The 16,562-nt window shown below is 39.7% G+C and overlaps 1 protein-coding gene across 2 annotated transcripts; it reads right to left on the minus strand.

Annotated features, from left to right (window-relative positions):
- Positions 1-1,912: 1,912 nt before the first annotated feature.
- On the minus strand, positions 1,913-15,047 carry LOC148016154 (uncharacterized). 2 transcript variants are annotated; one of them, XM_087664678.1, is made up of 8 exons: positions 14,678-15,038; positions 5,230-5,288; positions 4,360-4,433; positions 3,649-3,743; positions 2,849-2,926; positions 2,569-2,665; positions 2,314-2,359; positions 1,913-2,227 (listed from the first exon to the last, which is right to left on the minus strand). In XM_087664678.1, the coding sequence occupies exons 1-8, from the start codon at positions 14,828-14,830 to the stop codon at positions 2,224-2,226; spliced, it is 606 nt and encodes a 201-aa protein (XP_087520804.1). In that variant the 5' UTR covers positions 14,831-15,038; the 3' UTR covers positions 1,913-2,223. The 2 variants fall into 2 exon arrangements, with proteins under 2 accessions (XP_087520804.1, XP_087520805.1); XM_087664679.1 differs by lacking the exon at positions 1,913-2,227 and having other exon boundaries at positions 2,310-2,359; positions 14,678-15,047.
- Positions 15,048-16,562: the final 1,515 nt, after the last annotated feature.

Below are 16,562 nucleotides of genomic sequence, written 5' to 3' on the forward strand. Positions count from 1 at the left end.
AGCACTTTAGCACTTTGGTTCTTGTACTTTATGGGTGGTAACTTCACACCTTTCTCTATTCCCAGACATTTAATTTGCCTTGCCTGGCATGAAGATTCGAGCTTGTCTTTCTACATGAGAAGGGGGTAAATATGTTATTTTCACTCATGTCATCCAAGCCTTGGAGATGTTGAGTGTTCTCGATTGGTGATGTAAAGTGTTCTCAATTCATGAGCAAGCATGCATCTTTCCTAGGAGAATCACTTTGTTTGAGCATTGCTTGGCAACACTTGTTGCTACTTACAATAGCGTTATAAGGCCAGCCTCATGCAGCACATCACAAGACTTGGGCTTCTCACTCATCTGGATGGCATAGCCGTGATTAGAGAGGGCACATTTAGCAAGCTTGGAAGTCTCAAGATCTAGAAGCACGAAGAAGTGATAATTGATGAGGGATGTTGCTGCATTTGGGTGTAAGTGCTTTCATTTTTAAGTTACCACTCCACTTGAGATTGGAGTCATTCCTCGCAAAGTGATTGGTTTCCAATTATGTCAAATATCATTAATTTGATATAGGATATGGGACCATAACAAATTGTGTAATATATTTATATATTACAAGACTATAACCTTAGCCAAATCCAAGAGATGCAATCTTATTGTCTATACTTCTCAATTTTAAGAAACTTACATTAAGAGGCAATTGGGAGTTCTTTAGGGTACAGACTTACGTAGCATTTATAGTAGTTAATAGTTAACTATTCATTATAATATTAGTAGTTAGACTTATCAGTAGTATTAGTAGTTATAGTAGTATTAGTTAAACAATTAGACTTATGTAGTATCGATAGTATTGGTAGTAGTTAATATTTAATTAGTGAAATGAAAGAAAATAATAATAATCTTTAGAATGTATGAAAAAAATGAAAGCATAACGATCTTTCAAATGTACTGAAAAAAATGAAACCTTTTTTTTTAAATTAACGACATATTTTGAATAGACGAAGAACTTATGCCAACTCTTTGACATGTTATATAACATGTTTTTTCATTTCATTTATTTTTTGAAGTATTGTTAATGTTTATTTATTTTAATATTTATTGATTTTATTTATTTATTTATATTACTATAAATTTAAAAAACATCATTCTCACATGTAAAAGGGATTAACTTACTTTTTAATTTTTTTTAAAATATGTACTTACGAAGTGTAGCTTGTTTTCATGAACAAGTGTAAAATTGCTACATAACAAACATGCAAGAATTACATATTAAACTTCATACTCCTTTTTATGTTTTTTAATATATATACTTGTGAAAGTATAGCATGTTGTTTTAATGAACGAGTGTAAAACTACTACATAACAAACATGCAAGAATTACATATGGAACTTCATACTCCTTTACTTAGGTGAAGGTGTCGACCTAGTTATTATTACAATTATTATTATGGTGATCAATTTTATAGTTTTGTGCAAATTTAATATTAATAACTTATTCTTAATATTACTGGACCGCGGTAACAAGACATGATACCTGTGTGTGGATTTTTTATGGCGAACAATACTAATGCCGCATAAAGCATACCGGGGAACATAACACAATTCGCCTGGTGTTGTGAGTGGTGGGGGTGTGGGGGATGATGGCAGGATGCCCAACAGACTGCACAAAGGCACTGCATGCCTCGTCTAGTGTGAAATTTTGCATCACAGAGACTACAAATAATCAAAAAGAGTCATGCTCAATACTGCCCAAAGGGAGTCCATGCCTCCTCTGACCTCAGTCGAAAATTCATCTTGCGAAGCGCACATTACACATCTGCATGCAAAGAGCATGCTTCGTATTAACATGCTTAACATATAAAACAAGGTCACATGAGAGACCACGCACTCGGGCTCATTACTGGGCTGCAAGATATTCCACCATCATTCATTGCATTTATAAGTCTCATGACATTTTATACTTGTATTGGAAAGTTTTTTTGTACAGATCCCCTGCAAGAAACTAGCATGCCTTGGATAAAGAGTATGCGTCATATAGATATGTTTGATATAGACAACAAGCTCATATAAAGCCCAGACACATACACTCCGGCTCCCTCCTGGGCTACAAGATCTTCCACCACGATTCACCACAGTTTTAGATTCGTGACATATTATGATTGTATTGGAAAGCTTTCTGTACAAGCTCCTTGCAAGAAACTAGCATGCATGAGTACAGGCTCCTCTGGAAAAACAAGAATATCACCTGGGGAAATGGAAGTAAAAGGAATGTTACATAAATCTACAGCTTATTAACATCAGATTGTTGGTTTGTAATGAGCGAGATACTACCAGGCAAGTCTGTTATCAGGCTCCTCTGGAATAACAATAATGTCACCTGGGTAAATGACAGGAAAAGGACCATTAAATGAATCTTAGTCAGTCTCAAATAAACACTTTTAATGTTTTGTGCATGCCAGAGAACATACATGGAGGCAGCCACACACATAAAGGACCGCACAATCAGAGATTTGACTTAAAAAGCCACCTTCGAAGAATGGGTTACACAAATGAACCTCTAGCCTTGTGATTTTCATTCAATCTTACCAGCGTAAATAAGGTTTGGATCTTTGATTCCATTTGCATTCTGTATTGTTGGTATAGAAACACCGTACTTTCCTGACAAGGACCAGAGAGTATTTCCCTGAGATAACAAGTATATACAAGTATTAGAGATTTACTCATTGAAATAGTACGAACCACCCACCTCAAACTGATTTGAGATGGGTGCTTCAGAGAATTGCAAACCCAGGGTATTAAATATTTGACCTTGAACAATAACTTGAACACCCAGCTCAAAATGGTTTAACTTCAGAACATTGCATACCCATTGAATTAGATGTGTGCGTGGTACCCAGAGGATCTGTCCTGTAGCAATGTTGACTGGGTTTAAGATATTGTTTGCCTGGACACAATATATTCCAAAGTTACTAAACATGGCAGCAAACTGCCACTCAGAGCTTTTAAGATCTAAAACAACTAATTCTAAGGCAGTTGATATGCTTTATTACAATCATTCGCATATATTGAGATGTCTATCTACAAGAAGCAATTGACCAGCTCATGTACAGCAGACAAAGGAACATGGATAATGGAACATTGTCAATAAGTGACTCGCGCAAATAGGAGTTACTAACCACCTACTGACTGAGTGTTCTAAATAGGCTGCTGACAGGCATTGACGTACATGACCAGAGGAAGACCAAATCTTGAATCAGAAGTGTGGAGACCTACACAAGGAGGTCTACCTTTGTGTTTATGTACCACTAACTTCTTTGGGTAAACGACTTGGAAGTGGATTTTCTGAAAATTGTTTGACCCTGTAGTTTGACATTTCTTTTTCGACCCACACCTGCAGTGCTTGATGCTCCCTCCAGTACTACAAAGCACTACATCAATCCATCCACTTTTCAACTCTTCACTCGTCTTCAATGCAATTACAAGCTCAAGGCAAAGGCCTCAATATCCTAAGGATTCAAAAGCCAATTGAACTCAACCAGCAAATATTTTACTATTAAGCCCTTTCAGAAGCATCTAGAGGTCACACATGCTAGTCCCAATTAAGATCTTGGAAAGAAACCGTTAATTGTTTATTAGAACTCCATGAAAATTACTGAAGCATCATACCTCCATTAAAACTTCTGGGTAAGTTGCATATTTAGAAGCAACTTCAAACAAATTCTCATCGGGAAGAACTTTGTGATAGAAGTTACCTCTTACTTCTGCCATTCCAAAACAAAGTGATTAGCACCTACAGAGTAAAATCCAAAAAACAAGCATTTATAGCATTCCCCCCCTTCCCTTTTGCCCGCTGTCTGGAGTCAAATTCTACCTTTCACGAGTCCACGATGTCAGAAAGGCACTCCACAGTGAGCCAGTGTTTAACAAGTAAAAACGCTTTGAACATGGACACCATGTCCTAGCACTCATACCAGCCACCCTCTTCTATTGAGCAGAGAGATTACTGCTTTGCAAACCAGCCACTACTTTTATGAAACAATAATGGAGGGAGCAAATGATCCTTTGCATCCCAAACACATCGTACTAGGAATAGGCTTGATACTCACTAATTTTAAAATTAGTCTACAAGGTACCACAAGCTCCAAAAAGCACCCTGTGAGCTTGCTTTATCAAGGTGGTGAGGGCCAGTTAAAGCCACTTTCAGCCACCTTGATAAAATACATGAAAATCAAATTAGTTCGCATAATATGTGTATCAGTTCAAATGATGCACACATAGGAAGAATGCATACCCAGTTAGAACACAATGCATTCACAGCACTAATTTCTGCATTTAGGACTGCCAATAAACAATAGAACCCAATTCAAATAGCTATACCCTTCTTTTCCTTTGCCGGTTGAACAAGCTTCTCGTGAGCTTTTCTCCACCTTACATAACGCCAAGGTTGAGGCCTGCAATGTGACAGTTCAATGAGGCACATATATCTTGTAGGTTAACTTATCATGGCATTCACAACAATATTTCAAATAAATGATCCAGATCAATTGTTTCCCATTGGCATACATTTGGTCCACAAATCCACCTATTGAATCATGTTAATATAGGCCACCTAAAAATTTACAGTTGAAACAGATTATAGATATTTGCCAACAGGTTGATTTGTCACTGTCCGAGATGGTCAGAAATATTACGAAGGTTCACTGCTAGAGAGAAAAGGAATGTGATATTTCTAAAAGAATGTACAAGGTAGCACATGACAACCGACTAAAATAAATAAAAACTGCATAACCTAATCATCCGATAATCCAGCAAAATGCCGTAAGGAAACTATAAGAATAGACGCAGAGGACACAAAAGTGCAGTAAACAAGAGAACGTGAAAGAATGCAACAACTAGCTTGAGTTCTTGATGCTTAACCATTCTCTAATGAATTACATCACCAATCTAAAAGACTGTCAATCTTTTCCAGGAATACACCATCAACTATTTCAATGTTTCATCCCCACAAGTAACTAATCCTCACATTTGCTAACAAACACTCACACCACCTATTGATAATAATTTAAACAATGTTCTATCACTTTCTTATCTTGAAAACTGAACAAAATACCAGTAGGTAAATGAGTTAAGCAAACAGTATTCCTAAGTGCGGGTACTTGCTCCATGTGGAAATGCATGAAGCCACAAACTGCTCTACTATGAAATGCAGCTCTCCTGTGTAAACGAGTTGAATTTTGTGAAGCTTACTTGGTAGCCAGATCTGTTTCTTTATTTGCAGCCTTTGAAGACACAGAGACGTTTGAATTCTGTAAGTAAACAAAAAAGAAAGGCAGTACCACAGTCATCAAATAGTTGCAAGTCTCATGATATTGAGAAAATGAACAATTAACAGACAACAGAAATGGAAATAGCCTCACAACCATCAAAAGCATCAAAGACACATTGGAGCACACGCTCAAATAGGTGAAATTACCACTAGTATCAGCAGCAGTGATTGTCGGCCTGAACACATTGCCAACATATGAAGCAGATTGAAGCAACTTGAATAGTCATTGCAAGATGCACTTTGGGCGTGCCATTTTTTAGCCTTAACAAGCTGCTAGAAAGCTGGGCCTGCTAATTGTTCCCAATCACCTTCTCTGCTAGGCCATTCGCCAAGAGAAAAAGGTACTTGATGATGTTACATAAAGAGGTGGTCGCATAAAAACTGCTACTAAAAACCTCATTGTCTTATTTTTCAGTCTGTTGACTTGGAACAAGAATTATTCACCAATTCTGTGTCTTTGATCTTGGTTTATGGTATATGATTGAGTAAACCAACAACTCATTTGAAGAACTACAGATGGATACTTGCTGAACAGAAAACCTAATGTTCATTGAAGAGACAATGCAAGGGTCCTTCGTGGTAACCATAGTTTTTTCAGGAGTTATGAATGGATCTCCTAGACAAGTAAAATCTAGCATTTGCTAGGATGGATTGTCTAGGATAAGCTGTGCACAACCAAGTAGCTGTGATTACGCACTAATCCTGAATGGACAGAGGCATTCAAGCTTTAGACTTGAGTATGTGATGTTCAATTTGGACTTGAATATTGCATTTAGTTTGGACTTGCATGTAGTGTTGTGATGTTTTTTTATAACAGAGCAAACCATAGCCTCTAAATAGCTCAAGTCACACCCATGAAAACTCAACAACCTTCCAAACACAATATAAGCACTCTCAACATATATTCATTTACACAACAGTCTTGTTTTGGCAAGGGAACAAAACATCACATATGTAGCCTCTTGAACCATGGACGTCAAAAACCTATAACAAGAGCATGAAACAACAACATAAATCATCTCGAACAAGAAAGGCATTAAGCTCTACCATTGACCATAAGACATATCTATACAAATTTAACATAAAGGTATTCGTGAGCTTAAAATGCATTACAAACTGATTAGCTCTTTAATACAGCCCAAAAACATGATTATTACCAAACTTTCCTAAAAATTATGTGTGTCGCATAAGCCAAACCCTAATTCGGGAGGATCCACACCTATAAATTGGAGCCTGCCCTTCCACTTAGTCTATCTCATTCATTCATTGCAGGTCCTCCTCCAATGGGTGCCTACTTCTCCACTGCTGTTTCCACCCCTCCATGGCAAATACCTCAGTTTGTGGTGGTCACCAGCCTTGTTGCAGCTCCTGGCGATCAGTCTACAACCTCCAGGCCCTGCAGTTTTCAGCCTGTCAACACTATTAGGCAGCAATTGCCATCAGCATTCAAGCCTGCAGACAGTTGCATTTGCTGCTGTCAGCTCCTGTACAGCCTGTGTTTTCAGAATCTAGCAGTCACCTTCCACTCCAAGGGCAGCTGATAGCTGCATTTTGCAGTTTGCTGCTGTCATATCCATCCTCTTGATCTTCCTCAACCTGCTGCCCAGTGTTCCGAGCTGCCACTGCCATTCTCAGCTTGATCCAAACACACAAATCTATGTTTGCAGCCACTGATCACATCCAGCAGCTGCCTCTTGCATTTCGAGATCCATACCGAGTATGTCACACCTCCAGCTTATCTCTCTGCCCCAGTCCATCAGAGACACAAGTTCGAGATTTTGTATTCATTCTGTATAGTGTGTTTAATGCATTCAGAATTGTACCATTCATTATTCATTCTTCTATTGTGTCCATTGTCTATGAGTTACTCTTCACTTCTGAGTTCTATTATTACACTATGATTTGTTGTACATTTGTATCTATATTTGGTCTTCGAGTATTATTTTATGAATACATCAATAGATCCTCTTTCAACAAATCCACAAGAGCATGGCACACCACAAACCATCATAGGATGAGCATTTACCATGGGATGATAGGTAACTCAAAAGATGAAGACATTATACATTTATATGAGCCCATATACACATAGGGTGCTCGAAATTAAAGAGAATAAAGTACATGAAAGTGTGTGAAGAAGAGGAGAAGCTCCAAGTTTAGACCACTTTGTCAAGGAGAGAAAGTCCAATCTATTTGATGTACTCATGTGCCCATTTAAAGAGGCAGCTCTATGAATAAAGTGTGTCTAGTTCTTTGTTCTATCAAACCTATGGCTCTTCTTATTTATGATCCTCCTTAAACTCTTATCTCCTTCATGTGGTATCAGAGCCACCATCCATGTGGTTGTGAGGTTGAAAGCATCCATCAGACAAGAGAAGCGTAGAAGATAGAAGGTAAGAAGCAGAGATTTCTTCAAGAAAATCAAAGAAGCCACCATCATTCAAGCAAGTAATAAGATACACAATCTTCATTCAGCCATCATTCTATCCAGTTTTCATTTGCCGAAAGTAAGAGGGCAGCTTAAGGGTTGTGCTTAAAGGGATAGCTTTAAGGGCATTGCTTGTCAACAAGCTCAGGGCCTGCTTTCAACAAGAAGCTAGGGGCTTGCTTCTTGCTCAATAGACAAAGAAGAGAAGGAAAAAGACAGTTTAAGTTGTGTTCCTTGTTGCTTAATAAAGAGATTGGTGCTCACAACTTGAACATCTAATTCAAGATTATACCCTTGGGTTAGTCACAGGGTAACAAAAATAGCTTTCTGTCCTGCGTTGTTTCCACCCATCAGCATCATTTCTGCCTGCGATTATCTTCTCTCTTTTTTCTTAATAATTTGCCCCCTTATAACCTTTGTTATTAAGGTTAAAAAGGCCCCCTCTCAAAACCCCTTTTCACACCTACCTCTTCAAACTGGTTTCTGTAAGCTGTCCTTCACACTATGTATGCTAAATTGATTATCTGAAAAGGGTTGTTCATACTCTAAAGCTGAACCCAAGTGTTGCACTAAAGCATAAAAGGCTGTTGTATGTGGGATCCTTTGTTGATTAAATCTCTTTGTAAATCCCGCAAAATTTTCTTCTTTTTTGTAAGGTGAGACACTACCAAGTGTCACTATAAGCTCGGTAAGACCTCTCCAAAAATACAATGACATCAACCTCTAGTAACTTGTTCAACATTGAAATTTTTCGAGGAGAAAAATATCATACATGGGCTACGCAAATTCAGCTCTTGCTTCATGCACAAAAAATTATGGACCATAATTCAAGATGATCCTCCACCACAATTAGCTAAAGAATGGGTTGAAAAAGATGAACAACCACTAGCCTTAATTGGTCTGCACTTCACCCCGAACTCATCATCATATAAACATCAAAGGGACCGCAAAAAGAGCATGAGAAGAATTAAACAAAAATTTTGGATCAAAGGCAAAGAACTAAGAAATGAATTTAAAAAGTGACTTTTACAACTTGCATCATGAATTAAAAGATTTGCTTACAAAAACATGTGTCCAAACTAAGAAGCGTAATAAGCCACTTGAAGGTATGAAAGTGACTATCCCTGAGAAGAATGCGATTGCGATGCTTCTTGTAAGTCTTCCAAAGAAGTATAATCTTTAAAGGATACACTCCTTACTCTTGAATCACCAAAACTTGAAGGGGTACTTCTTCACTCTTACTAAAATAAAAGGAACTCAAGGGGCGAGTTGAGTCATCTACAAGCAAAGACATTGTGTTTTCTACTGAGCTAAAAATGCATTAGCTTCACTTCAACAGTCCCAAAACATGCTTAATTAAGGAAGAAACCTTGTTTATTTAAAAAGAAATACGTTCCTAGCGAGTGTTTGTATCCAATAAGCACAAACCCACTTGGGATGGCCCAAACTTTCTGTAGATAGATATGTTGCCCTCCATGCAGCCCTAATTTCGTTTTTGCACATTTCAGGGGTTTTTAGCTTCCTACCCATACCCCGTTTGTAGAGGACATTGCTATCCAAGCTGTCCATTGCAGTCTTCACTCATCATTTGGCATTTATTTCCAGCCCTGCATCATCAATTTGTTGCTATTTCCAGCTAGGCAACTGCTGTTGTCCATAATCCAACTCTTGTACAACCTGCCTCATTAGCATACTGCTGCGTTTGCAAGCCCCAGTTGCCTCTGTCTCCTCCAGCTGTCGCCATCATCTCCTCAGCCTATCGCTACTATTTTCTCTCTCCTACAGCCTGTGCCTACTATTTTCTCTCTCCTGCAGCCGACATTCACTGTTTTCTCTCTTGCAACCGACATTTGTTGTTTTCTCTCTCCTGCATCCTGCATTCATTGTTTTCCCTCTCCTCACCTGTGTTTTAGTCGTTCTCTCTCCTGCACTACCGTATGCATCAGATCTAGCCTTCCTTGGCTGTGTTTACTGGTGTTTGACATCCAAAAATTGTCTTGCTACAATTCGGGATCCGTTCCAAGTACAACACACTCTCTAGCTCATTACCCCTGTCCTGATCCTTGAGATACAGGAGTTCAAGGTACAGTATTCATTCACTGCTTACTGTGTTTGCTACATGAGCATTGTATATTCAATAATCATATCACTTCATTCATTCTCTAAGTTCATTGTCTCTGAGTTACCCTTACCTTAACATTGTTCCTCTATCAATCTGTGCTTCGTCATACGGTGTTATTTGTGTTTCTGTATTAGGGTATTTATTCACACAGTATCAAAGCTGAGTCCTTTAAGAGAAACCTAGACCTTGATCTGAAAGCTCTACCCAAGAAGCAGGAACAATAGAAGGGTAGGTAACTTCGAACACTACTTCCGCATCACTTCTCAAATCCGAGCTAAATCCATCAAGGAACGAGTCAGAGTGGGCCTCACAACTTGCTTCACAAGCTCTCGACACGGTTGAAAAGACATTGGACTACCATGGAGTTCCACGACCTTACGAGATCACTGGATGATTTTCATAATTAAAGAACATATGCAAAACAATTATTGGTTTATGAGTAATGAGGAAGACATATATTTCTTTATAAACTCAAGACTAGGTAAGCTGTTGAAACAAGAAACTGTGAGTACTCCTTCTCGTTCTTTTCCTTCAAACAATTTTGTTTTCAAATGTCAAAATGAAGTAGATACATCTTCATCATCATCATTTCAATTTAATGCATTTAATGCATAAAAGGAACCCACATTATTTCCCATATCTACACCTATCACAAATCCATTTAATCTCCCTTCCATCCCATCCTCTTATTCCGCTGCCACATCCTTTTCGTATTCATTAAGTACATTGCATGTTGCATCTCATGTAGCATCACATGTGTTCTCATTCACCATACCAGGGGTTCTTCAAACTTAGACATAGCCATTAGGACCTCTATCTCTTCCTCGGCCAGGTGTTGTTCTACCTTTTCCTCACATACTTTTGGGATCATTGCAACCTGAGTATTCCCTCCAATCTCTCCCAAGTGTGAATCAATTGGTGCTACAGTTTGCCTCCATGGCATTACCTAGTGGATCCTCTGGTCATTATGTTGTGTTCCAGTCGTCATTTGGATAGGACTTAGGTGTCCCAGTGCCTCCACTTTCACCGGCACCTTCATGTTCCAATGCCTTGGCATCAATCGTCACTCATTAGACACTCACAGCCTATTTCTTCCTACCCATCTCTTGCCCTTCTTCCTTATCAGACACCTCCCCTACCATCACCACCATCTTATCCTCCACATCCATTTTACCCCACATTCCTCCCGACACCTCATGGTTCTACCTCATCTTCCACCAAGCATGCATTCAATGACAAGACTCATTTTAACATATCAAACTTTACAACTTGGTCGAACTTGATGAGGCATATCCTTGACTCATAGAACTATGGATCTTGTGCAAGGGTTGGAACCCCAACCTGATCCCACACTTATACCATACGAGGTCGTCCGCTCATGGAAGGCTAGAAATGCCTCTGCTATTGTCGAGTTGATACAGGGCTTATTGCTTGAGTTTCATTCTCAACTTCAATATTTTGACTTAGTGTTAGAGCAATGGGCAAACTTGACTGACCACTATGCAGCTCAGGATAGGATCCGTCGAAAATCTTAACCATGAGCTTCAAAACTTCAAAATCTCTCACCGAGATGACTTGAAAGTCAAGTTGACTGAGTATCGGCATCTCCTCGCCGAATTCTCCACTACAAGGACTCTCAAGTCCTCTGACAATCAGGTCACATTATTTCTTAACAAGCCCACGCAAATACTTTAATTTTGTGCAACAAGTGGTTTCTCTACCCAATTTACTCACATTCTATGAATTTAAGTATCAGCTATTGCATTATGCATGACTATTCGATCAGTTTCATATGAATAATCTCTTAGAGAGGACTCTTATTGCTCATTCTCATAAGGGACAACAAGGAAAGGGTAACAAAATCAAACTTCAAATCAAAATCAAAATAAAAAACAAGCAAGGGAATCACAAGGAAATTCCCAATCTCAACTCAAACCCGGGCAGCAAAATGTACCTAAGAAGAATAGGTATTATCAAAATTGTCAAAAGGCTCGCCATTTTGACGACGAGTGTTGATCAAAGGCAAGAGGCTCAACACCAAAACCCAAGTCACAGACCCCTGCTTCTCAACCACAGACAATCCCTCTCAAAGGAGGTAGGGTGATGGCAAGGGGCAGTGGAAAGGTCAAACTCACACTACCACTAGTTAACCATCTTAATTGACAACGTTCTCAACTCCAGAGGGCTTGTTTGACTAGTCTGCAGAGGCCCACATTGTCTCCATAAAGACATCCAATGCGAGTCTCGTTGCAAGTTTCAGGTGTTTTCAACTTACTGCCCACACCCCGTTCACGAAGGGCATCACAGTCCAAGCTGTCCATTGCAGTCTTCACTCATCTCGCACCTATTTCTAGCCTTTCGTCATCAGTTTGCTGCTATTTTCAGTCAAGCAACTGCTACTATCTGTCATCCACTTGTCATACAGCTTGCCATGATAGCATGCTGCTGCATTTGCAACCCCCAGCTGCTACCCTACAGATCTCCTCTCTACTCCAATTGTCGCCATCATCTCTTCAGCTTGTCACTGCTATTTTCTCTCTCTTGCAGCCTGCATTTGCTGTTTTGTCTCTCTTGCAACCTACATTCACTATTTTCTCTCTCCAGTAGCCTACGTTTGTTGTTTTCTCTCTCCTATATCCTGTGTTTACTGTTTTCTTTCTCCTCACCTACGTTTTTAGTCTTTCTCTCTCATGCTCTGCCGTTTACATCCGATCTAGCCTTCCTTAGCTGCGTTTGTTGGTGTTCAACATCTGGAAGCTGCCTTGCTACGATTTAGAATCCGTTCAGAATATGACACACTCTCCAACTCATTACCCTTGCCTTGGTCCTTGAGATACAAGAGTTCGAGGTACAGTACCCTAACTATGTTCTTCTATCAGTCTATGCTTTGTCATACGATGTTATTTGTGTTTCTATATTAGGGTATTTCTACACATTTTCTACAAAGAGAGGCACAACAAAGAAACCTAAAGAATGCTACCACTACGGGAGAAAAGGCCACATCAATTTAGAATGCATATTAAAGCACTTGCCTAAATGCAACCATTGCAAAGGGTCGGTCATCATGAAGATAAATGCAAGTCTAAAAGACATTTAAAGCCTATAAAAGAAAACAACAAGGACGTAATGGCAAAAAGACACCTTTTCTAAAGACAAGAAGCCATGAAGAAGAAAACAAAGAAGAAGAAGAAGATGGAGCGCCCGACCACCTACTAGCGATAGCAAATAGGCAACTCATGAGGGGGGGAACAATTGACAATCAAAGAAATTGATGTAACCACTTGACCACCTTGTAGTAGCCAAATAAGGCATCAAGGGGGAGGGGAAGGGAAAGGATGGATATTGTTAAATCATTTGTATACTATGTGTATATGCGATGCCTTCCATGTGTATAAAACAATATGAATTATACCCTGGAGTGTGGAAAGATGAGAGTGTTGAGGTGGATGAATAAGCATCTATGTTGGCAAATCAAACTAGACTAAATATGATGTATTTGATGCACTCATGTGCCTATTTAAAGAGACATGCTTTATAAATAAAGTATGTTTATTTTTGTGTTCTATCAAACCTATGGCTCTTCTTGTTTATGATCCTCCTTAAATTGTATCTTCTTCATTGTAGAGGCAAAAAATGATTGTAACTTCCACTTTACCCAAAGAATTTGATGATTTTTTAAATTAAATTGTTCTCCTCTATTGTGACTTGGCAATGATGACACCCGCCTTAGATTCAAGAATTAGTATTGGAGCATCACGGCCCACTTTTGGGGCCTCCAACACAGATATGTGTCCATTGCTAGGAAACATATATGCTAGAGTGAGTACTTGGGATGGTTTGAATAAGCAATACAATTTCTTTCATACTTGAGAAGGTGGTTTGAGATTTTTGAAAGGAATATTTCCTATGAGGAATCGTTGCATTTCATGCCAGTCTTCTAAAGCATGAACAAATGTTTCACACTGTCATGTACAATTGGATCCACTCTGATCCTGCATCTTTTGTGGCACAAGGCTGAATTTCTAATTTATGGAAAAATCATCCTCACTCAGATGGTCAGTCTCCTGCCACGCTTATAATGAAGTAAAAAGCATTTGGCATTTTCATCTTCCCCTTCAAATACACTCGGTGTAGCTCCGTTTCTCATAATAATCATAACACGTGGCTGACGAGCAGAAACACGGCTGAAAGTTGATTTAGTACAAAGCATGCAGGAAGTTGTCTCAGTCCACGTCATGAAGATGCCCACTATTACTATCTATTCACTGATCCCCAGTTATTAAAGATTTCACAACAGTGGAACCAAAGACTTCAAGAAAAACAGAACCATAGCGTGTCTGCAAAAGCAGCACGACTGAAGCTGGATTGACTTTATCGCCCCGATTTAATGGCTGGATAGTTAGCTTCGTTTTGGTCACTTTGCTTCTGGTGCAGCGAAGTGATGAGTCAAAATAGTCATATCCAGAATAATTGCTATGCCCTCATGACGAATGTTATGAGTTTTGAGACAGGACAGTAGGTTTTTCGAGGTAGGATTTCTCTCCATAGCATTCTAAGGCTCGTGTGATCAGTTGGCTCCTTCATATTACAGAATTGATCATACAACAAAGAGCTGGGATTTTCCTAGAAACTGACATATACATTTTAAGGCTCCTGTTATCAATTGACTCCCTCCTATTACAGAATCGACCATGCAGCAGAGATGGGATTTTCATTTTCTCATTTTTGAGAATTATGTGATCCATTGACCCTCCCCTCATAGGAAATTGATCATACAGAGAATATGAAATGGATTACACAGAGAATGAAAGGCTCTCACGGAAGGAGGAGAACCCGAAGATGACGTCGTGGAGGCTCCGGGTGGTGCAGATGAGGGTGATGAGGATGGTGCAGGAGGCTGCTGACCTCGCAGGAAGAGAAGGGAGCGATGAAGGGCCGCCCGCTGCAGGTCGTTGTCGCCACCTTTGAACATCGTAAGGCTCCTGGTGTTGGTGAGAGGAAAAAGATGAAAAACCTTACAAAAGTAACTGGCTTTGGTGGAGAGTTTGGTGGAGGAAGAGGAGGAGGAGATAGAGAGAAGGAGAGGCGTTCGCTGGTGTCAAGCCAGTGGGGCGACGAGAGAGAGAGAGAGAGAGAGAGAGAGACCCGGGGGGGGGGAGGGGGCGCTGCCCACGTGGCTTCCCAGCAGTACAGAAGGGCGGGCTTATGCCCTTGGATGCCACTAGTTCTTTTTTAGTGCACATCCTCGTCTTTCGTCTTTTGTCTTTTTGCCTAGGGCTGCCTTGTGCCACACCTTCTTATTAGAAACATATCAACAGTCCTTGGCTGTCTTTTTCTCCCTAATGCAAGAGAATTTTCTTTGGTTTCTTTTCAATGTACAACTAGTTCCGCACCACATAACGCAATGTGGGCATGCAATTTTTGAAATTCGCCACAAATATGGGTACATAAGCGTTCAAACACCAAAAGGATGCATTCTATAAAAAAAAGTTAAAAAATAATATATTTAATATTTTTTGATTGGTTGCAAGTGCAAAAAATCCATCATTGTCCAATCACTTTCCAAACTAGGTGGGGAAAACTTCCATCCAAAGAGACTATTTTAGACAAAATACCCACAAGCTGCTTATTAGTACTTTCGACTTGCCCGTTTTCTTGTGGATTATACGGGGTCATTTTATTGTGCTTGATTTGCCAGGCTTTTGATCACTTTATTCAAAAAGTGGGTTCCACGGTCCGACACTAATTCCTTCGATGGACCGAAACGGCAGATAATCTACTCCAAGAGAAAACTTGCAGTCTCTTTTGCATTGTCCTGCCTCGTCGCCCACGCTTCTGACCATTTTGTAAAGTAATCAATTGCTACTATAATGTACCTTTTCTGGGTAGTAGACGATGGGGTGATAGGACCCACAAAATCAATGCCCCACTTCTCAAATGGAAGGATAGCCATGATAGGCGTAAGTGGGCATTTCCTATTCTATCTGCTGTCGTGTCTTTGACAGGTATCACATCTCTTAACATACTCAAAGGAATCTTGGAAGACGGACGGCCACCAATGTCCAGCTCTTAAAGCTTTCTGTGCCATCAACCGTCCAGCGAAGTGCCCTCCACATGCAGAGTCATGGCATTCTTCCAAGATGAAAGGAACCTTGTCAGGCATCACACATCGACGATAGATATCATCAACACCCTGCCAATATGGTGTCCCTGTGATCAAGGAAAACTTCAAAGCCTGTTGTCTAATTTTTCTCCTTTCTGATTTTGACAAACCAGCTCCAGGCTCTCCTGTTGATAGATAATGTGTGATAGCAACATACCAAGATGGGATAGAAGCTGTATCAATTTTAAACATTTCTTCAATATCACTTCCTTCAACCAAAGTCTCTTTCGGCTCCCTGAAATCCACAAGGCATTCCACAATACCCTACAACCTTGGTGGCTTACTCTTAATCTCATAATCGAACTCCTGCAAAGTGATTAATCACTTTGCCAAACGATCAAACGGGTGCAGCTTGTTTATAAGCAATCTAAGCCCTTCCGCCTTCGTATAGAATACTACCTTCTCATAGAGGATGTAGTGCCTGAATTTTTTAGTCGCAAAGACCATCGCAAGGCACAACTTCTCCATGTAGGTATAATTAATTTCTGATATGCCCAATTTTCGACTAGCAAAAGCTATCGGATGATACCACTTTTCCTCC

The sequence above is a fragment of the Lygodium microphyllum genome, chromosome 23 (assembly GCF_053477565.2).
Source record: "Lygodium microphyllum isolate KBCC chromosome 23, Lygodium_microphyllum_v1.1.10, whole genome shotgun sequence".
NCBI classification, from domain to species: Eukaryota; Viridiplantae; Streptophyta; class Polypodiopsida; order Schizaeales; family Lygodiaceae; genus Lygodium; species Lygodium microphyllum.